A 21,170-nucleotide genomic window follows, 5' to 3' on the forward strand; every position below is an offset into this window, starting at 1 on the left:
ATGTCCGTCCTTCGACTCCGATCTGCCCTCTCCCCCCTCAACTCTGTCAGGCGATACGCCACCGCCTCAGCTCAACCCATCTCAGTCACTTCCACCCGCTCAAACGCATCGGCCCCAATCCTCGGTAACATTGAAGCGAGCTGGAAGACCTTGCCCGCAGAGGAACAGTACGAGGTTTATCAACAACTCGAACAACTTCAGAAGAAGGACTGGAAGGAGTTGACATTAGATGAGAAGAAGGCAGGTGAGTCATCGTCTCTCTCCCTCTTGATCGTCATCGTCGTCGTCGCGAAGGAAAAATGCCTCGAGAGAGATATGCGTGATTCAACAAAATGTTATTGGCCGGAAGAGACCGGAAGGGATACGAGTCATCATCCCATCTCCCACACTCCATTCATCAACATCACCAACACAATCACACAAGCTGGCTGGATGCATGCAGCAGGAGGAGGATGCATATGCGTGATGATCGTCACAACCATGCATAGCTGCGAATCCAAGCTTTCGCAGGCGTGCACTCTCATTAGACTACTAGCTCCACTTTCCCACCATCCCTGAACCCGAGAACCTCGGCGCGGCGCTTGTTATCATCAACCAAACCTTGTCACGCGGACCAATGCTGACGACGTTATCTTTCACCCCTCCTCCCTCTTGTAACAACCACGATCATCTTACACCGCCCTTAGCCTACTTTGTCGCTTTCGGACCTCACGGCCCCCGAGCTCCCGTCAGCGAGCCCGGACACGGTCTCAAGGTCTTTGGTGGTGTCGCCGTCGCCGTCCTCGCTGCTTTCGGTGTCTTGACCTACGCCAAAACATTCTGTGAGTCTCTTACTACCTGCGCCGCATTCTATGCCCTTCAATGAAAGATGTTATGATCGGTCACTTACTCTGTCATCGATATAGCCGCACCTCCTCCTCACACTATGACTCCCGAGTACCAGGAGCAAATGAACGAGTACATGAGAGAGCAGAAGATGAACCCCATCGTGAGTCGTGCTTCCCCCTCGTGCTGAAAACAACCAATTATCAGACCTTCGCTAATCGTCATGCGTTCTCTCACCCCAACAGCACGGTGTCTCTTCCGAGGGTTACAAGGGCAAGGGTATGGTCCAGTCAAAATAATCGATTCTTATCATTCGGTTGATGCATATGGATATGTGATGGGTGTTAGATCACGCTAGGTTTTGGCGGCAAGCGAGACGTGGATCGGTTCGTGAAGAGGTTGTTTTCAATTTTGATATGTTTTGGAAGAAGGAAGGAGATGGAGATGAATGTCAAGAGAGGCTCAGTACCGATCACGGAGTATACATGTGCGATAATACTGACTCTGCTTTTCCTGTTGGCTGACCACCCCCCCGTACGGATTGTTAACATGGAGGTTTACACGATCCAAGAAATTGGATCGTCTCGGAGAGAATCTTTCACTTTCTCGTGATGATGCGTTATGTTTATGCCGTAAGAATCCACGTGTGGGGGAGAACTAGATCTACTTACGACGACGACACAGATCACGACCACGCACAAACCTTTTCGTGCTTATGCATGGTAGGATGCGCAAGTTGCTGACTGGTGCCAATACATTTCTCGAGATCATGCCAAAGGTGCTTGCGATCTTGCCGTCTCAACATCAATTTAACGCTTTGAAGTACATCACTTCCGAGCCAATCAATAGCCCCTGTAGATCGTCAGGATGACAGAGAGTATATCGTTTCAAGTCATCAAGACTAGATATATGCATGTCATCTCCCAGCTGTGCTAGCTTGTCCGTCCTGTATCGCTTTGATCATCTTCCCTCCCAACTTTGTCGCCTCTTCAAATCTAGGTGCGAAAAAGTCTATCGCGTCCGGAATCAGCACTGGCTTCTGTTCACGACAATGGGATATGGGCTTCTTTCGACAGAGGTTGGCTGACTCACTCGCTGACTCCTCAAATCTTCTTCTGTACAAATCAAAGTTTCCAAAACTGACACACTCGCTCCATCCTCTCGCACCGACTACGAATTCAATATCGTCAGATCGATGGACACGATCTGATAATCCGGCGGAGATAGCAGAGGCGACGAGAGACGTGGATCGGAATAGGTATTCGGCGACACCTAGGTGGGAGGAGAAAGAGTAGTGAGCATCAGCTCGCTTTGAGGCTTTGTCACCGTTGGTAGCGATGTAGCGGTCCCAGCTGCGTTCTTTATCATTTGATAGCTTTGATAGCAGGAGGGGTCTTGAACACCTTCGAGACGGTATGATCCGCACGTACCTATCCAAAGCATGAACACTGGTGTCCCTGCGACCGCCAGATGTTCGTACGGTCTTATACCTAATCTCGCCCAACAATCCACCATTGCCAACAAACTCAAATGACTATTCGGGTTCGCCTTCCCTTCCGCTTCTGCCGGTTTTTGCCCAAGACTGAATTGATCCAATAAGTCCTCTTTCAACAATATCGGTGCCCTGCCCCCGCCAACACCACCCTCTCCACCTTCTTCATCTCTCTTCCATCCGAAGACTTTTTCTCTCGCTGACCAAACACGTTCGCTCAACTCGGATTCCATACCTTCCACCATGAGCTTGAAGAGCTCGGTGACGGATCGAGAGTATTGCTGTATTTGAGTTTGAGCGGATGGGTTAAGTAATGCGAGTCCAGCGTAGACGTGCCATTTCGCAGCGTAAATTCGGAGCGTAATATTGACTTTGACAACTTCGATACCGGAGACGTAACGAGTCGTTTCCCAGGGGTAAGACGCAGAGTTCTTCCATGCCGTGCCCATGCTACAATGACGCAGAAGCATCACAGCATCAGCGTGTGGTTCCACTCGAATGACTGTGCACAACTGGCAGCACGCATAAAACACTCCGCTCACGTCAAGAAAGCAGCATGGGTGACAGCTTGCGTGTTGGCAGTGACCATATCGTGCTCCTCGTAGCTGAGATGAACGTAGCGACTCTTGAAGCATCTGAAGACATCCTCTACCATCTTCACGTTGTCCTCAGGACCTCGGTAGTGTATTATGATCTACAAGGGGTATTAGCTTTGCACTTTTCGCTCTGTGCCTTCGCTCGTGCAGGTATACGGATCGTTCGACTCACCAACGGCTGACCCTCCGTCGTGACGCTCGGTCCGTGCAAACTATGCACGCTGACCACGCTCACATCCTCCGGTAACCACCTATCGAACGCTTCCTTCTCTGGTGCTTTAACCGACGTCTGTCCAGCTACCACTGCGCCAAGTTTGGTGGATGGTCCATATTCACGAACGACGGCGGAGATGGCAGCCGCTTCGACAGAATAAATGATCAGGTCTGACAAGCGGGAGACGGCGTGTCCGTCTCGTAAAGGAGTGATGCCGGTGCCTATGCAGCATAAAGGGTCAGCGAGGACGCACAAAACGATAGCTGAATAGAATGGCGAGTGTCAGCAGGAACGTATTGACTCACCTTCGAGCTCTGCCTTGAGCTGCTCATACGACTCTGGCTTGTCACAGACATAGATACTGTTGTAGTATCCAGAATCAGCAGCTGTGCTCGATATGCCGAGGCACCACTGTTGCCTGTCCATCACTCACGTCTCGATACCACCAGCTTTTAACCTTTTGGCGTACATCCTCCCCATCTGTGAGGGAGGAAACGGATCAAGTCAGCCCCAAATACTGATTCCCAAATGGGAGAAGTCCCCTCATGCTCAACAAGTGGCCCATACCAACGAAGGGATTGTAGCAATTGTGGACCGGCAGGAGACTTGACTCGACTCACGTCACCCATCCCAATGATCCCAATGACAGGTTGAGCTTTTCCCGTCATGATGCGTGATGTCCCTCTTTCAGATGTCGTCTCGACAGGTCGGATTGATATCAGTATTGGTTTTTGACAAGACTGTTCTCGGTTCCGGAGCTATGCTATCTCTTGACTTGATTTGTATCGATCAGACAAGTGGAAAGACACTTTCTCGGACATTGAGATCAACATTTCAACCGGTAGAAAGAGCGAAGTGAGTCGTAACCCGGAGATATTTACGTAATGCGGATCCGGTAACTTGAAACGAGCTTCGCCGATATGAGTTGTTCAACTGGATCATCATTCGCAGGTCTCAAAGATGCATACACGAGTCTTCATTGGCACCAGATATCACCAGCGTAGCCAATGGCTGTTCAGAGCTCTTCCGGTGCTTCTGGATTGCCTCAAAGAACTCTCAAAGGTCAAAGAGGTGCGACGAGTTCCACAGCCGAGCAGCTGTCCGACATCATGCGTTCTACTTTCTTTCATCTCTGCGACAACTGAGATACGCTAACAACCTATTCTCACAACGTCATTTGCAATCAAGCGTATACAAAATTACCGAACCATGCTCGCACATCATATCATGCAACGACCTCCGACCTCGCACCAGTTCGCGGTCAAGATTAGCCAGTGTCTTCCCCTTTCCTCGATCTCGATCTGCCTGACACACTTTATATCAAGTTAGAGTATAATTTCAATGTCGGTTGGCGAGCTCCATCTCCACCATGTTGCCTGCGGCGGCGGCGTTTCTCTGATCTTCGCTATAAAGTTCTGCGGCTTCTTTCTCGAGATCTACGAAATTCGACATGTCAGCGGATATGGCACTTCTTCCACACAAAAGTCATGCCGTTGCCAGGAGCAAGCCTGATCACGGGCAATATAATGTGACACTGATATTCGGCAGATAGAATGTTTTGACTCACACTTGGCATTATCGATCTTGGCCTGACTTGGGTCCACGAACCAAAGTATGATCGTTCCAACAGTACCCATCGCCAGAAGGAACCAGAATGCCATATTGGTGTTTCCACCCGAACGGTTGATGATTGCCGAAGAGATGAAAGGACCGATGAATCCAGATGTCTTGCCTACGGTGTTGAAGAGGGAGAAGAACATGTATGCTTTTGGAGCAGGAGAGACTTCGGCAAGGAAAGCGATTTGATAAGATGCCCATGCTGCCATTTGGAAATTCCAAGCTTGTGCAAGCCAAAATTCCCACACTGCGAAATCCAAGTTATAATAAGCAAGATGTATCGATACTTTGATTGTCAAATCAATATCAATGTCACGTACCATGGTGAAAACCGATAGCGTTGGTGTGAGCCCCGATAGCTCCCCAGAGGTTTCTAAATGTCACGTCAGTACAACATGGTCTATTCACATCATACACAGTAAGTTGACTCACGGAAGTAGGGTCATAACAGCACCGTAAAATACACCGGCCTTGGTCGAGAATCTGAATTTCTTTTGTAGCAGAAATACAAACAGGTTTCCTCCACCTCCGCAAACGCTGCCAACGATGTTATACGCGTTGAGCAAGGTAGGAGAATAGTTGACCACCCTAGGTGAGGTGAGCAGAGGATCAGCGAGCTGTGTGGCGGATCAACCGCCAACACTTACTCGTTCTCCAAGATACCAGAGACACTGTAATAGGTTCCGTAGGCTTTTGAACGGGGTCAGCAAAATTGAACAGAAGCGTGATACATCAAGTTGCTCACTCTCTTGCAACAAGAAATAGGCGATGAGATACAGCAGACACTGTTTCAGCTGTCGGATGCTCTTGCAAGCACTCCAGACTTGCCTACATGTAATTGCTCATCATCAGCAGCTGTGCACACGATTCAATCGTTGTTGTACAGTACCACGCACTGAGGTCCAGCTTTCCAAAGTGGGACGCCATCCGGCACTTGTTGACCGGGACGGTACTTCTGCGCGATGAAATATGGAACTGTGACGAGAACAGTGAAGCCGGAGAGGAACCCCATCAGACATCGGTATTGGTAGAGTAGCTCGGCATCGGTGTTCGATCCGATGGCATACGCGATTCCAAGAGCGATGGATGAAGCGGTAATCTCAAGACAGGATCCAAGGACATTGAGCAAGTTGTTGAGCTGAGTGGAGGGTCAGTTCCGGGTTCAAGAGGTATCATATGATTGACGGAGAGAGAATGGATGTACCCTGGAACGTTCGTAGGAAACGAGCTCGTCATGAGTTTCAGCTCTACAGTATGCGGTCGTCAGCATATCATCATAAAAAATCTTCTACTACTTACGCTTTCGCTCCGCTCAACACTTCTTCTTCAGAATTGATTACCTGTGGCAAGTCTTGTACGATCTCGACAAAAGCAGCCGCGTAAAATGCGATGACCATGTTTTGGGCTTCGGCCGTCGTCAGTAAATAAGCCGGTAAGTTCAATGATTCAGCATGTACAAAACATACCGTATGTACCAATGACAAAGACAGCTTGAGCACCCAACCATTGGCCTGGCTGGGCAAGTCCAACCATTGCAAATTGGGAGATGTAGAGTACCGCCGAGAAACCTGGTGATGATAAAAATATGCGGTACGTCAACAGCCTGTTAATGGGTGACTAAATTGTTGGCAGAGACGCACTGATCAACAGAAAGGGCCGCCAATTGCCAAAATCTGCGTAGGCTCCGAGAAACAGGAGTGAGACGAGCTGGATGGCGAAGATAATACCGGTCAAATCAAGTAGCATCGATTCCACTGCACGACGTCAGACAACCATCAGCGACAAGATTTTCAGAGATTGGACTGCAACCAGCGAGTTGCCACTCACTAGGAAGCGTGGTCCCGCCCCATTTAACATTATCGTCGGGAAACTCCAACGAGATGAGAAGTTGTAATTGGGAGTTGCCATTGTCTCCGATGGCTGAGCCGTCTTATCAGTATCCAGAAGGCGACCGGTAAGTGGGACCACCAATCAACTTACGAGCGCCGTTAGGCATGTAATCTGATAATGGCGCTTCAGCTTCAACAAACAACCACAGACGAGCAGTGCGACGATACTCACAGAAGAAACAGTAGGTCCAATACTCCCATTTCGAGGTGACTTTGCGTGCACCAGTCGTAGGAATCACGTGAGTTTGCTCGATAAGGGCTAGACCAACATCGTCGGAGGGTTTCGCTTTGAGGTTGGAGTCAAGGTCGACTGTATGCACGGCGGTCTCGACAATATCAACCTTGTCGTCCTCTTTGGCCTCGGGAGCTGAAGTGGCACGAACGACCTCTGGATGGACAGCTATATCAGGATGATCTTGATCGGTCGACATGTTGTGTGATTCTGTTGGATGGTTCAGCTACGGTGCAAACCCAACAATGTTGACAATGATGAGGAAGAGGAGGAGGAGGGGGGAAGGGACAACGATGGATCCTTGATGTGTACCACAATAAAACGGATCCGAAGCTGGGTCCGTCTTGTCGTTCGTTATCCGTCTCTCTCGCTCACAGATAAGCGTGATCCGTAGCCCGGATGCCTCGAGGCTAACAGACCGCCGTTCTCGCCGTCAAAAGATGTCCTCTCATTGGTTCATCACGCTAACAGATAAGCGCTTCCTTGGCTATCTCACATCAAGGCAAGGAGCTCGGACTGAATATCATGTGAGACCCCACCTTGGAGTTCCATAAATACATACATGTACCTACGGTGGGGCGCCGTTTCTCCCGTAAGTATGTTATGTTAACAATGATCGACTGCATTGTTCTCTTGGCGTTTTTTAGGGTTTAGTTCCGGTCCGTGTTCCGTTAACCGGTACACCCTTAACTCTAATTATAAATAACATGATGGTAATCAAGCTTGTTGAGTTAACACGTTGTATGTCGTCAAGTAAGGCTCTGATTCTGATCCTCTGATCCTACGCTATCATGCTATCAACCTAGTGTATGACATAGCGAGTGAGATTGCGGCGCTTTCCCCGCTGACTTCAAAATCCCACTCGGGCTTACATCAATACAAACCCGATTCAAAGATCATCAAACTCTCAACTAGTCTGTACGTATTCGATTGAACCAAGACTCTCATCCACCTCTCCCGTTCACTTCAACAAAGACTCGCGCAGCAAACTCAAACATCATGGCGGACTCTCAGTTGATCCTTATTCGATGCAGCGATGCACAGAAGACCCAAACACGCAAGAACCATTGGAGTAATTGGGGAGCTCCTCTCGGTTTCGAGGAACAGGGATGGGTTGACCGTTTCACCACGATGGAGCAGCATGAGTGGGCAGAGGAAGATCGTTATGTCACCTGGTGAGTGAGCTACTGGCCATTGGTTGACCAGCACTACTTTGAACCGTGAGCTTATGACATGAGCGTGTATCAGGGCGCTCGTTCGTAAAGATGACCCGGAGAGTACCGACATGCTCGCTCATTGTGAAACGTTCAAGCGAAAGTCGATCGCAAAGGAACCTGGTTCTGATCAAATCAAGGAAGTCTTCTCATACGGTATCGCTTCGGTCTTCACTCCTCCTTCCAACCGCGGCAAGGGATACGCGAGAACCCTTCTCAAACTGCTCCACTACGTCATTGCGCCTCCCAGTCTTCTTCCACCCTTCCCAAATCACTGGGGCACACCGCCCGACATTCCAGGCTTCAAGGATGCTGCCTTCAGTGTGCTCTACAGCGGTGTGGGTGACAGGTACTACGCTACTTGTAGACGGGGAGATGGCGAGTCCAGCGAAGCGGGTTGGATCCGTCACAAGGTCACTCTCCGGACCTGGAAGGTTCCTGCTATTCAAGGAGAGGAATCCGGGCAAGAAGGATGGGAATGGCTCGGTCCCGATTCGTTGGGGTCCTTGGAGGCGAGTACCGAGCAAGAGATGATCAAAGGTCTAGATAGTAGGGCGAGTGATCGATATCAGTTTGCCATTCTACCCTCCTGGTGAGTTGAGTTGAACATAATGTGGTATATATGTGAACAGCAGTTGACTCGGCGTACATCCATGCTTTAGGTCCCTCTTCAAGGTTCACGCCGTACGAAGCGAAATCTCGCCGGCAAGCAAGAAATACCCAGGACGTCCATATGGCTTGGTTCTCCCCGCTGTCAATGGTCACGACAAAGATGATCGACCCTTCGCGACGTGGACCTTCCCAGAAGGCGAGAAGGCCGATCGTTCGCTTGAAGTCACTCACGTCCGTCATCCCGTACCCTTCGAGGCGATTCAAGCTGCCGCTCGGAAGGCGGGATGTGTGGAAATCTCCATATGGGGCGAGACCGGCGACTGGGATAAGTACGGACCGGAGCTAGATGAAAACGAGCCGGTACCATGCTACGTTGTGTATGGGCGTAAGTCTGAGGACTGCGATTGGAACTGGACGGAACAGTGAGTGGTACAAAACGTGGATATAGCTGACGATTGCCGTAGATACACCTGGTGTTAGAGGGAGACGCAGTATGTAGATTAGATAAATGGCATGCTCTCACATGCATATCCATGGCCTCCCGTCTATCCGCATGAGTGAAGCCTTTGGATTTGACGATCGCCGTTCGATCATGGAGCTCATAACTGTTTGGAGAGACATGCTGTCGGTCAGTCCCAACCGCTCAGACCTGCTCCCGCATATAAATGTGTTACCTCTCAAGTATCTGGCACCCGCTTTGAGCCCAATTGGCTGTGACCACGCAAATCTTGGAGACGACCAGATCACATCTGCACAGTTGTCGATTTGTCCGTGATTACAGTAAATCACAACAGGGTAACATGCATATCTCAGTCATATATTCAACCTTATTACAACTCCTGAAAAACCCCTCAACCTCACAAGTCCTGAGAATATCCCACTTCCACCCCATCAAATCGCTGTTGCCACGAGTTCAACTTGTCCAACATGGGTTTGAGATCGTCGGAAACAAGCTCGCGGAACTTGGGGTCTCGACAGTAGGAGAGGTCGTGTTGGAGGATATTGCGGGCCCTGGTGTCGTCACCTGGTGGTGGACTACCATAGCATCCGTGTAGTGTTCGTCGCTTGATCTCTGGTGTGTATTTGCCGACATGCACTGAGGGTTTCAGGGCATTTAGCGTGCTGTGCTGTGATAACAGGCAAGGGCGAAGGAAGGGAGACCAGATTTGACTTACAAATGTTGTTGTTGTAGAAGACGGTCTCACCAGCCTTGAGCTTCAATGTCTGACCTCCGGGCATGGGTCCTCCAGAGAGGTTCGCCTCTCGTTCCTCGGGTGTACGGACCCTAGCGTGGGATCCGGGAATCGCTGAGAGACTCTCGTCATCGTACAACGCCGCATTCCATTGAATACCGTGGTGATCGATCTTCAAAGCTGCCTTCTCCTCCTCGGGAGTAGCTGTCGCCTTGACATCGTCTCGGTGCCATGACAAGGCGTATCTCGCACGCTCAGGATTGATAAGCATGTTGAACAGTTCTGACGCGCATTTATCGTTGATCAGCGGAATGTTCAGTTCACAACCCGATCCGAGAGGGTGCTAGCTCAGCTCACTCACCAAACTGCATGTCCTTGAATTCACACCCCATCAAGGCCGCGCTGACTTGAAGCATATCGTGTCTACCATACCATTCTCGGAATATCTCTTGACCGAGATCGGGATGCATGATGTTCTGCACGCCCCAAATATCGTCCACATCGGTCCATGGAGGGAACTGTTTGCCGATCACTCGGACTTGTTTCCATTCACCCTTTCGGGCGCGGTTGACTACAGTGTCAGCTGCTTGTCGAAGTGGTTCCAAGTCCTCGGGAAGGATGAGGTTCGGAACAACGACAAAGCCATGTTCCTTGTACTATGGACTTGGTCAGCCTCAGAAGGGAGAAGAGGGAGGTGCGAATGCACACTTACGGCTTTCACGTAACTGTCCAACACTTCCTGGGATACCATGTTGTCTGTCTTGAATTGAGATGGATGGAGTCTTTTGACACAAGTAAATCAGAAAGACACAATCTTATCGCGTTACTTATGTACTCCGGATAGTGCCTCCGGCCGCCTAGTGAGTGCAATAAAGAACCGGTCTCGGCGAATTCGGAGCTCCAGCTTCGGGCTCAGGGAATGATGCTTGATGGACTAAATATAGAATAAAAGAACAAAGCGTGTCTTTCACACAAACAAACTCGATCAATTGTTTTAGTCGGGATGATCGCCGCAACCACAACAAGCGCCAAGCGCCAACGGACCGGACTTCCCCGCGTATTGTGTTATCTCTGTACGCCGTTCGCAATGCATTGGGCCAATGATCATCCTCGCAACGCAAATGTTGAGCTGGAACGAACCCAGCAGCTTGGAGTCTTTAGAAAGCCTATCAGCTTGGAGTCAATCTCTGATCTCACAATCGATCAAGCACCATCGTCTTCATACAATCAACAATCATGACGACCGATGGACATACAACGAAGCCTATCGGGCACCAACCCGTCAGCGCTATAGTGGTCGGAGCAGGAATGAGAGGCAAGGTCAGTCAGTCCACGTTGACTCCACCAGACGGACGCAAAGCTAAAAACAGCTTTCCTAGGTCTACGCTACCTATGCGCTACAGTACCCCGACCTCATCAAAATCACGGCAGTTGCTGATCTCAGCAGATTCCGCCGTAAGCAGATGGCAAAGGCTCATGGGTGAGCATCGTGTCTATTTCAACGGAAATCAGAGCTGAAGTGAGTTCTGTAGAATACCCGAAGATATGATGTTCGAGCGATGGCAGGACGTCATGAAGCTAGGCAAGATCGCGGACGCAGTCCTCATAGGATTACAGGTGAGTTAGCTGACCCTTCTATTCCATAAGTACCTACTTGAATCGGCGCTGATATGGTGGACTCATCAGGACGCGCTTCACGCCGAAGCTGTAGCTGCATTCGCCCAAAAGGGCTACCATATCCTGTGCGAGAAACCGATGGCGACCTCGGTGGCTGATTGCGTCGCAATGACTCGCGATGTGACTTCGGAACCTATGAAAGGCAAGGTCTTTGCTATCGGTCATGTTATGAGATACTCCCCTTACAATCAGGCTATCAAGAAGATCATCGACTCGGGAGTTTTAGGAGAGATTGTCGATGTCCAGGCAAGTTATCGGACGGCTTGTTCAAGGTCAAGGTTCTTCAAACTGACATGCGACTCAAAACCGTAGCATACGGAACCAGTGGGCAATCAGCATTTCGCACATTCATTCGTCAGAGGGAATTGGTCCAACGAGAAGCAAAGTACATTCACATTGATGTCCAAATGTTGCCAGTGAGTTCTTCAGTCTCGACGTCTCTGGTATCACAGTACTGAAGGGGGCTTTAGTGATCTCGACATTATATCGTTCTACATGTCCGGTCGAACTCCCAAGCGAGTGCACTCCTTTGGATCGCTGTTTCTGTTCAACAAAGCGAGGAAACCTAAACAAGCAGGGACGGCTACACGATGCTTCGATTGTCAGTTCGAAAGTCAATGTGGATGGAGTGCCAAGAAGATCTACATGGAACGGCCTGATAAGGATTACGACCATGTGAGTTGAGCGGCACATCCATGTCCGATCAGTAGTATGCGAAGGCTGGAAGCTGATATTCATCAATCATCGATAGTGGATGGTATCGGCCGTGGTAGACGCTGAGGTCATGGACATCGAGACGGTAGCGGATGCTCTGAAGACTTCGCCATATGGACAGTGTGTCTACGAAGCTGGGAACGACGTGGTGGACCATCAAACAGTCTCGCTAGAATATTCAGACGGTGCAACTGCAAGTATCGTTATGAGCGCTTGTAAGTTTGTCTTGTTCAAGTGGGCAATGGCGAGTTGCGGCTGATTGACCCCGTGCGCTAGTCTCAGAAGCGGAGTGTGAGAGGAAGACCAGAATTGCGGGCACAAAAGGTGAACTGATAGGTGACATGGAATCATTCGTAAGTCATTGAGACCCTCGCCACACGTGGAATACCTCATGATCTGGCCTGACTGACGTTTGCCTGGCAGACGGTCTTTAATTTCTTGACCAGAGAGAAAAAAGTATACCACCCAGAAGCACTTGACGACTCGCATGGAGGCGGGGACGCAGGCCTATCAAGGACCTTCTTCGAAGCGGTGGCGGCCAGCGATCAGACCTTGATGGGAATCACGTCAGAGGACGTACTGCATTCACATCTGATCGTGTTCGCCGCAGAGCAGTCGAGGAGAACAGGAAGTACTGTCGATTTCATGGATTTCAAGCGCCAGGCTTTACAAGGCTCATAGACCATATGTACAGTATCTGCAGGCACGAGCAGTTTCTCCTTTCAGTTGGACATAGACGTTTAACGATTGAGCACATGTTCAGTCCTCCCGAAAGAAGTGGCGGCATTTCTCAGGCCCAAGACCGTACTAGCAATGTGGAGCTGAGTGTGTGACGAAGCAGCCCGTGTTTCTATTGGCGTATTTGAGGGTGATGAGGTCACATGGCTGGTAGCTCCACTTCAAGGTGTTCTCGATATCAGCGAAGCCTACGCGTGTTTTCGCGCTCAGCGATTCGCTCGCTCAAAGCGCCGTCTTGTACAGATAAGAGATAGACATAACGGAGACGGACAAGCCGTACATTTTCCCTGAAGTGTGAGTTAGTCCTTTTGATCTCGGTGAATACGGCGAAGGCTGGAAGGGTAGCAAGATCCAGTCGGATCTTAGCACATACTGTACATGATACCGCGTGATAGATACCGGATATCTAGTAGATTTATGATATCGAGTGTCAGACTCCTGGTATACACCACCCGGCAAACTAGGATTTTGAGAGATGAGTGAGATTGAGGCCAAACCAAAACCGCTAAGATGGGGAATCATTGCCACAGGTAACATCTCAATCAAGTTCGCAAAGGTCAGTGGGCCGGTCCATCACGTCGTCGGTCCTCCTGTACCGCCTCAAAACTGGGTAGTATGATTCTGACTTCGTGTGTAGGATCTATTGGTGGACCCTGCCACACGAGATGCGACCGATGTTGCCCATCGTATCGGCGCGGTAGGATCGCGATCTATCGAGGGAGCAAAAGCTTTCATCCACAAGCTTGAGACCGACCCGGGTACAAGCACAGAATGTCAATCCCAACTAGAGGCATGTAAGACCTACGGCTCTTATGATGAGGTATACAATGATCCGGTAAGCCAGTCGAGTCATCCTTTTGATTTGGTTGATGGAAAGCTGAATGCGGGCGTGGCGGAGTAGGATGTGGACGTGATCTACATCGGTACACCTCACCCAATGCATTATGCCAACGCCAAGCGGGCGCTCGAAGCTGGGAAACCGGTCCTTTGCGAGAAACCATTCACCATGTCTCTCTCTGAGCTAGACGGACTCATCAAGATCGCCAAGGACAAGAATGTTTTCTTGATGGAGTCAGTCTTCCTCATCAACATGAACAAAGCAAAGAGACAACGTGCTGACTGATACCTGCCTGCTACAGAGGTGTGTGGACGAGATTCTTGCCGATCATGTATCGTGTTCAAGAGATCATCCATTCTGGCAAGCTTGGCAAAGTAAGAAGATTGTTTGCAGACTTTTCGATCGATTTCAGACCCGATGGTAAGCTTGGTCGACCCTCATCGGTTTCGGTTCTGGTGAGCGGGAATGAAAACTGGCTGATCCATGTGAGGGTTGCCGTAGAACACCCTTATAGTTGGCGAATGATTGATCCAGCTCTGGGAGGAGGCTCACTCTTGGACATGGGACCATATCCCGCCGTCTGGGCAACAATGCTCTTACACCATCATCCGGACAATACGTCGAAGAAACCTCCGACGTTGGTATTCTCTCATCAGACCATCTATGCGCGATCTGGCGTCGATGCCAATACTCGCTGGCTATTAGAGTGGGAAGATGTAGGACAGGCATTATGCGTCACAGATATGACGGCCCATGGCACTCATCATGGTTGTGTGATCGTGACTTGTGAAAAAGGAGATCTCATATTGGACGGTAAGTCCATTCAAGTCAGATAAGATTTTGTAAGATTCTTACTTGACCATGTACCGTCTAGGCTCAATCGCGCGACCATCGACATACCACATCATCATGCGAGGCGAGGACGGACCCTCCGCCGATGATGTCAAAGAGACATTCGAGGTCCCCGTCCCGGCTGGTGTTGGGATGTGTTACGAGGCCGACGAGGTTTATAGGTGTATCAAACGTGGAGAGATCCAATCGGATCGTATGCCCTGGGAGGAGAGTAGAATGGTGCAAGGATGGTTTGACCACATCAGAGCCACGAGTGGAGCTTCTGGGACAGGGTAGTCATAATCACACTCAGCATTATGCATTAGACTGCTAAACAAGCCAGCGGGAATAAGGCATTCTACTCTTGCTCATACTGTATGAAGGGCCACATCATGTATCGAATGTCACATGCAGTAAAGTATCCATTTGATGCCATCCATCTATAGTGTTCTATCACCAAGAAGCAGCGAGATAGTCTGCAAATGTCAAGGCATATCACTATATCAGCCGTATATCGGTAGGACGGGTGCACTCGCTTTATACTCACCTTGTTCATCCTCCATCTCCCCTCTTTCCTTCCTCTGTTTCCTCCTCTTCCACCACCATAGACCAGCTATAGTAGCAATAACAACTCCAGCAACGACAATCACAGTAACAGACACAGCGACCGTCGTTGTTCTGCCAAATTGCCAACCATGATATTAGTCGAGCACCGAATATCTAGATGTCACTAGAGACGATGGGTAACTCACTTGTGAGTTGAAGAACTTGTGTTGCTCTCCGCAGTAGCGATGGGCAGTACACTACTAGTCGGTAAGACAGGCGTGGAGGCAGTAGGCGAATCAAAGACTGGCGCAAGGGTGGAAGGCGCCGCAACGGCGGATGACAGGGTGGTGGAGGTTGGGACATCGTCGAGCGATGAAGTTGCATTTGCGATGGTACTGGTGGAGTCAATATTGGATACTGAGGTAGTAGGAGCCGAAGGCGACGAAGAAGTAGTCGTTAAAGTCGATGTTGAGCTCGATGATGGGGTGGTCAACGTGGATTCAATGGAAGAAGGGGATGATATGGTGGACGAAGACGAGGATGTGGATGAAGAAGTTGAGGTAGATGCGGCGGATGAAGCAGCTTGACTAGCCGGTCCGGCGGCGTTCAACCTAGAGTCAATCATTATATCAGCCTGAGAGTCCAACGAACCACCCTATACACTGAGACGGAGCCTTGTTGGACAACGACTAAACACATTGACGTACAATTGTCCATTCACTGTCACCTTGTCAATATCCAACCAGAGATAAGTCGGATATTCCCCCACATTCCTCGCATTCTCATTACTGATCTTGATCTTATGATCGCCCTCCGTCAGACCGGTCGTTGCGAATAGTACTTGTTGGAGTTGAGGATCAGATGCGTAGCCGGAATAGTATTGTGTAGAGGCGGAGTCGACGGAGATGCCGTATATTCCCTGTGGAAGCAAAAGCAGGAAGAGGTAAGGTGATGCGAGTGCAATGCATACAGTTGCAGAGCTGGACACATACATGACTGCGGAGAGGAGTCAGATCGTGTCACCTCTTTGAAAAGTACAGCGTTCTTAAACCTACTTGTCACGCCGAGCTCCGTAGACGGTGATATCTGTACCATACCATTCTATGATGCAATAGTCGCCCTATAGCGAAGATGGATATAAGTATCAGACCCTGTGCGTCCATACGGTGTGTTTATTATCCTTGCATAACTCACGTTATTCGTAGAGGCATGACTTGATGATCCGAGATTCGAGATCAGTATCGCATCTCACGGAGTCAGAAACGAGAGATATTGTGCATTACTGACAAAGTCTGCGATGAACACAGTCATACGTCAGCAACGAGTTATGGCCTGCCTCATTAGATCCTCAGAACGCACAGCATCGTAATAATTTGGAGTGAAGCTATCGTCTGTACAGGTAAGACATGGGTGTGTCAGCGCTTCGTGTCTGGCTTGGCGTTTCACCACCGAAGCCAATGCGAGATGGTGAACCAACCATCATGACTTGTACCCCTGAAGAGAGATACTCAGCCTTGATCTCCAATATCACGAACCAGATGTCGATTCCAAGTCAAAGCTCACCATGACGACCCAAACCAGCCGATATGCGAATCAGTATCATCTGTCGTCGTTGCCATCTTGAGCGATCCACCCTTCCTCAGCAGAATGTCGCTGACAACGGCGATTGGACGACCAGCAAACTTCCTTTGTCCACTTGGTGTCTGTACGGATCCTGGTTGTCGAGGTCGCCCGTTCTGGAGTCGTGGTGGTGTTGTGAGCTCGTGCGATAGAAAGTCAGTACCAGTATCTGTGGTTGTCAACAAGATGTGGTAAGAAGTGAGAGTAGGGATAAGCGGGATGATGACCATTTGACGAAACCCCCATTTGCTCAGAGTAAGTACAGGCAGCCCGACCTTAGCCCATCCCGTTCACTTCTCCAAACAGACTTTACTCCTTTGACCGAGACGAGCACCCCACTTGCTAGATGATCTCAAAGGAGATGCCTTCCGACCCCTCTTTACCCCCTGAAAGGCAATCCCATCTGATGAATTGACACTTCGCGAGTACCGATGGTTTCAAGCATAGACTGAGCGTCCCAACAGCGTAGCATAAGGGTGATTGCCATACGTCTCACTCGGGAGAAAGAGATCAAATGCCAATAGGAAAGCTGGACATAGGAAGAGCAGTGCATGGATGGGTGATAGATATTCGTCATGATCATGATGGTTGAGAAGGTGTCGAGAAGGGTGTATCTTGCAGAGGCTTTTGTTCCTACACAAGGTCGATAGAAACCATATCAGCTTTCTATCTCATCGTTCACAGAGCTCCGAAGTGAGGAAGCTTACTTCCGGAAGACCACCAAAGTACTGCAAGGTAGATAAATCATTCATCAGCGATGGCGTCAATACCGGATGACATTGCCTGTATGTGGAATTGGGCTCACCCCTCTCGCTCTCAATGCTCTGTATCCAATACCATGTGTGATCAAGAGTCCGCCATATACCTAAACAAAGACGGACGATCAGCACTAATGACAGTATAGTGAATTGAGTGGCAAGCTCACGGTCAGTCCGACAGAGGTGAGAACGACTGTCCTTTGGAGAATGTCAGGAAGAGAAAGGGCCATGTTCGTGGTTGGCTGAAGGTCGTAGATCAGATGCAGTAATATAGATGGGATATATAGCTTGAATAATGTCGTTGTCTTATGTGTTCAAGATGAATGAATCCGAGCGAGTTGGATCGATCTTGTTTTCAAACCTTTCCTCCACTTTCACCGTCAAAATCAATTTCCGACTTTGTGACTTCTTGCATCTCGATTCCACTATCTCCATTACACCTCATCGCTGCGCCCAGATCACACTACACTCCTCGAAATCAATAACGATACGAGCTGGATCACACACGTACACTAACTATACTACTCCAAATCCAACACGATGGCATCATCATCAGCTTCCCGGATCGCTCAACTAAAACCCCTCATCCGATCTCTACCTCCTTCCCCATTCTCCACCAATGTTCAACTATCTGAAGCCCTCGAATCGATCGTGAGCAGAACAGCGAGTGCAACAAGTGCGACTGCCGGAGTAGGATCATCGTCAGCTGCGTCAGAGGCGTTGAGAGAGGCAGGGAATCAGAGAACGTTGCAGCAGATGAAGGAAGCTGTCATGAGGATAAAATCGGGTACAGCATCGAGAGATGTAAGTTCACTGTACTACTATAAAGACTGCAATGGCTTCAGCCTGTGCTATGCGTTGAAGAGGAGTCCACACTTTTTATTCCTCATCGATCGGGCAACAAGCTTTGACCAATGATGACCATCAATTATCTGCAACGAGGATATTCATGTGCTCGTATTATCACGGATAGCGCTGACCCCGTGATTCCTCTTCGCGATCGCAGTATCCCCTCTCGGATATCCTCACACCACCCAACGATGTTCACTACTACACACGTATTCGAAATGCTGTCCACAACGCCGAAAACGGAATCAAACGACCTTGGTGGAAGACGTTCTTCAGCGTCAAAGGAGAGGAGTAGAGCAGAGATCAAAGGTATCAAAGGTGGAAATGTACAGTATATCAACGTGATCATGAAGGATCTATCTGTATCTACCATCGGAGAGAGAAGTCTATCTTTAAGCTACACTGACGACTTGCACCATTGTGAATATGTGTGTGTAGACATTTTTAGGCATATTGACTACTTTGATGTTCGCGATCGGGTATTGATGAATTTCAACCATCCTTCAGTCACAGATCATTCGGTTCAGCGACTTCTTGTCATCATTTGCATATGTGGAATTACGTTCATTCCACAGTATCTACTGTGGAACAACATCACCACCATCACTTCACGACACCGATTTTCATTCCGACCACCACTCCTGCTTCCCCGCAATTAGCGACTGTCCGCTTACTGCATCTGCAACGAGTGGTAAACATCAGCCCAACTGCGCGAAACGACTTCGTCATCTCAACGGAGACTTACCAGGTACTTCTGAGCGGGAGCGGGATACCTGTCCCCAGCCACTTTGACGGCCTCTGCATACTTGTCGATCTCTGCGAGTTCCTCGGGAGTAAACTTGATGTTGGCCGCTTCGGTGTTGGATTGGACTCGGTCAGGTTTGGAAGATCCAGGGATTGGGATGATCTATCGCATCGTTCATCAGCGATTCAAGGAGTCAACGTCGAGTCTCACACCCAAGATACTTGTGTTTTGTACTTACATACTCGGACTTCTGCGTCAACCAAGCCAAAGCCAATTGACTTGCTGTCAGCCCTTTAGACTTTGCAATCTCCTCCAGTTTCTCTGCCAACTTGGCATTCGTCTCGAACGCTTCAGGTTGGAACCAAGGGAAGTTGTTCATGACGAAACCTTCGGGGATATCCTCGGGTTTCTTGAATCGACCAGCTAGGAAACCACGACCCAAGGGCGCGTAGGCGAAGATGGGTACTTTGTTGGTTTTGGACCATTCGACGATTTTGCGAGTGGCCTCGTCTTGATGGAATAAGGAAACTTCATTCTCAACGATTGAAAGAGGAGCGACCTATGTGAGCGAGCGAGGAAACAAAGCAGCAACGCCCAGGTCATCAAGGGACTCCGAACAGTCGCAGATACACTGAATCATGACCCACCTTGTGTGCCTTCTCAGCTGTTTCAGCCGTGACCTCGCTCACACCGAAAGCTGAGAACAACCCTTCCTTTTGCAAAGTAACGAGATTACCAATAGCCTTCTCGATCGGAGTGTTGGGATCGAGTCGAGCAGGCAAGTAGACGTCGATCGGCTTGTCGCCCAAGATGGATTGGATATCGGCAATGTCTTTACGGAGGAAGTCAATGCTGGAGAGGAGACGGGATTGATCAGCATTCAGGTCGATTGATTGTAACTGCAAGTATGCATGTTTGCAGCCTCTGATGAGCAGGGTGGCGGTGATGGTGGTAGACTTTTGGTGAAACTTTGGTGTATACCACGTATGACCAATGACCAAGCTTTGGCACAGTGACAAGGTGTATGTAGTTACTCACTCTCCGATCTTGGGTTGCCTCGCCACTGGGTCGGCTGCACCCTTGACAACCAAAACGATCTTCTCCTTGTACTCTGGGTACTTTGCGAAGAACGCAGCGATCAGCTTGATATTGGCATGACCAGGACCGTAGAAGGTCGCAGTCGACCAACAAGTTGCACCGGCGTCGGCGGCAGCTCTAAGGCCATTGTGGTGTCAGTGATATCTTGTAACCTGGACGATACCCCGAAGGTGTACGTGACTTTGGGAACTCACTTGATGGCTGCGAAAGATCTTCCTCAGTTGGAGGCGCAGCGGTCCAGGTCAATTGCATGAGACCATAGCTGTAGGAGTAGCGATCAGTCGCCAATTCCTATACATATCCACCATCTGAGGAAAGACCCTCGCATTGTACTGGAGCATAGGATCTGCACAAAGGCATTCATACTTACCCGATACGACCGACTTGTCTACCAGCAACAGCGATAGTAGGGATTGACATCTTGCTCTGGGAGAATTACAGGTGATCGAGGTGGGTGTTTTCGTTTATAGGAAGCTCGACGTTGTATGTGGAGAGGGGATGACTATCACCTTGTTTGTACATGGTGACACCCGTTCTTATAGCGGTCTGTCATGTCGAGGGCTCCTGCCCGCTGCATCGGTCGCATCGATCATACCTCGGTGTTCGGCGACGATCTGTCGGAGTGACGAGTGGTATCTATTCTTAGTTGGATGATGGTCGATGGCGGAAGGTCCGAAATAGCCCTTTCCCTTATCAGTTCCGGCGCCCGAGGATGGATACTGATGATTGATTGTATCCATGTTTACCATCCCATCATCAACGTTCATCATCTGGACTATAAGACATCACCGACTGACCATTGTTCTCGCTCTTTTGTAAAGTCCACCTCCTTCGACTCGCTTGACGATAACGATACGGATAACGTCACCCCT

At 49.5% G+C, this 21,170-nt stretch overlaps 10 protein-coding genes across 10 annotated transcripts; 5 read left to right on the top strand and 5 right to left on the bottom strand.

Annotated features, from left to right (window-relative positions):
• CI109_106734 (uncharacterized protein) lies at positions 1-1,124 on the top strand (the record flags this gene model as incomplete). Its single annotated transcript, XM_032002201.1, has 4 exons — positions 1-244; positions 687-821; positions 906-988; positions 1,071-1,124. 4 exons carry the CDS (start codon positions 1-3, stop codon positions 1,122-1,124), a joined length of 516 nt encoding a protein of 171 aa, XP_031863758.1.
• A 617-nt stretch (positions 1,125-1,741) lies between these two features.
• On the bottom strand, positions 1,742-3,795 carry CI109_106735 (uncharacterized protein; the record flags this gene model as incomplete). Its single annotated transcript, XM_032002200.1, has 8 exons — positions 1,742-1,836; positions 1,918-2,097; positions 2,256-2,767; positions 2,860-3,011; positions 3,086-3,348; positions 3,433-3,488; positions 3,561-3,607; positions 3,748-3,795. 8 exons carry the CDS (start codon positions 3,793-3,795, stop codon positions 1,742-1,744), a joined length of 1,353 nt encoding a protein of 450 aa, XP_031863757.1.
• Positions 3,796-4,465: 670 nt separating this feature from the next.
• CI109_106736 (uncharacterized protein) lies at positions 4,466-7,491 on the bottom strand (the record flags this gene model as incomplete). Its single annotated transcript, XM_032002199.2, has 15 exons — positions 4,466-4,563; positions 4,695-4,991; positions 5,065-5,117; positions 5,177-5,332; positions 5,392-5,434; positions 5,490-5,572; positions 5,641-5,882; positions 5,949-5,991; positions 6,044-6,149; positions 6,211-6,312; positions 6,385-6,498; positions 6,572-6,664; positions 6,725-6,745; positions 6,806-7,091; positions 7,438-7,491. 15 exons carry the CDS (start codon positions 7,489-7,491, stop codon positions 4,466-4,468), a joined length of 1,791 nt encoding a protein of 596 aa, XP_031863756.2.
• Positions 7,492-7,864: 373 nt separating this feature from the next.
• On the top strand, positions 7,865-9,190 carry CI109_106737 (uncharacterized protein; the record flags this gene model as incomplete). Its single annotated transcript, XM_032002198.1, has 4 exons — positions 7,865-8,040; positions 8,114-8,671; positions 8,742-9,076; positions 9,156-9,190. The coding sequence occupies 4 exons, from the start codon at positions 7,865-7,867 to the stop codon at positions 9,188-9,190; spliced, it is 1,104 nt and encodes a 367-aa protein (XP_031863755.1).
• Positions 9,191-9,548: 358 nt separating this feature from the next.
• On the bottom strand, positions 9,549-10,635 carry CI109_106738 (uncharacterized protein; the record flags this gene model as incomplete). Its single annotated transcript, XM_032002197.1, has 4 exons — positions 9,549-9,787; positions 9,867-10,166; positions 10,246-10,540; positions 10,597-10,635. The coding sequence occupies 4 exons, from the start codon at positions 10,633-10,635 to the stop codon at positions 9,549-9,551; spliced, it is 873 nt and encodes a 290-aa protein (XP_031863754.1).
• Positions 10,636-11,005: 370 nt separating this feature from the next.
• Positions 11,006-12,956, top strand: CI109_106739 (uncharacterized protein; the record flags this gene model as incomplete). The annotated part of the gene is made up of 10 exons (XM_065967899.1): positions 11,006-11,037; positions 11,093-11,204; positions 11,264-11,364; positions 11,417-11,501; positions 11,571-11,807; positions 11,874-11,977; positions 12,032-12,236; positions 12,313-12,490; positions 12,552-12,628; positions 12,699-12,956. 10 exons carry the CDS (start codon positions 11,006-11,008, stop codon positions 12,954-12,956), a joined length of 1,389 nt encoding a protein of 462 aa, XP_065823971.1.
• Positions 12,957-13,488: 532 nt separating this feature from the next.
• CI109_106740 (uncharacterized protein) lies at positions 13,489-14,979 on the top strand (the record flags this gene model as incomplete). The annotated part of the gene is made up of 6 exons (XM_032002195.1): positions 13,489-13,569; positions 13,651-13,848; positions 13,915-14,084; positions 14,153-14,271; positions 14,353-14,664; positions 14,726-14,979. The coding sequence occupies 6 exons, from the start codon at positions 13,489-13,491 to the stop codon at positions 14,977-14,979; spliced, it is 1,134 nt and encodes a 377-aa protein (XP_031863752.1).
• A 156-nt stretch (positions 14,980-15,135) lies between these two features.
• Positions 15,136-16,222, bottom strand: CI109_106741 (uncharacterized protein; the record flags this gene model as incomplete). Its single annotated transcript, XM_032002194.1, has 5 exons — positions 15,136-15,158; positions 15,230-15,360; positions 15,435-15,839; positions 15,936-16,147; positions 16,199-16,222. 5 exons carry the CDS (start codon positions 16,220-16,222, stop codon positions 15,136-15,138), a joined length of 795 nt encoding a protein of 264 aa, XP_031863751.1.
• Positions 16,223-18,146: 1,924 nt separating this feature from the next.
• Positions 18,147-18,750, top strand: CI109_106742 (uncharacterized protein; the record flags this gene model as incomplete). Its single annotated transcript, XM_032002192.1, has 2 exons — positions 18,147-18,410; positions 18,613-18,750. 2 exons carry the CDS (start codon positions 18,147-18,149, stop codon positions 18,748-18,750), a joined length of 402 nt encoding a protein of 133 aa, XP_031863749.1.
• Positions 18,751-19,125: 375 nt separating this feature from the next.
• CI109_106743 (uncharacterized protein) lies at positions 19,126-20,718 on the bottom strand (the record flags this gene model as incomplete). The annotated part of the gene is made up of 8 exons (XM_065967900.1): positions 19,126-19,134; positions 19,201-19,362; positions 19,439-19,759; positions 19,848-20,052; positions 20,239-20,318; positions 20,390-20,415; positions 20,493-20,560; positions 20,669-20,718. 8 exons carry the CDS (start codon positions 20,716-20,718, stop codon positions 19,126-19,128), a joined length of 921 nt encoding a protein of 306 aa, XP_065823972.1.
• Between the last annotated feature and the right edge of the window lie 452 nt (positions 20,719-21,170).

This window comes from Kwoniella shandongensis, chromosome 13 (assembly GCF_008629635.2).
Source record: "Kwoniella shandongensis chromosome 13, complete sequence".
Classification (NCBI taxonomy): domain Eukaryota; kingdom Fungi; phylum Basidiomycota; class Tremellomycetes; order Tremellales; family Cryptococcaceae; genus Kwoniella; species Kwoniella shandongensis.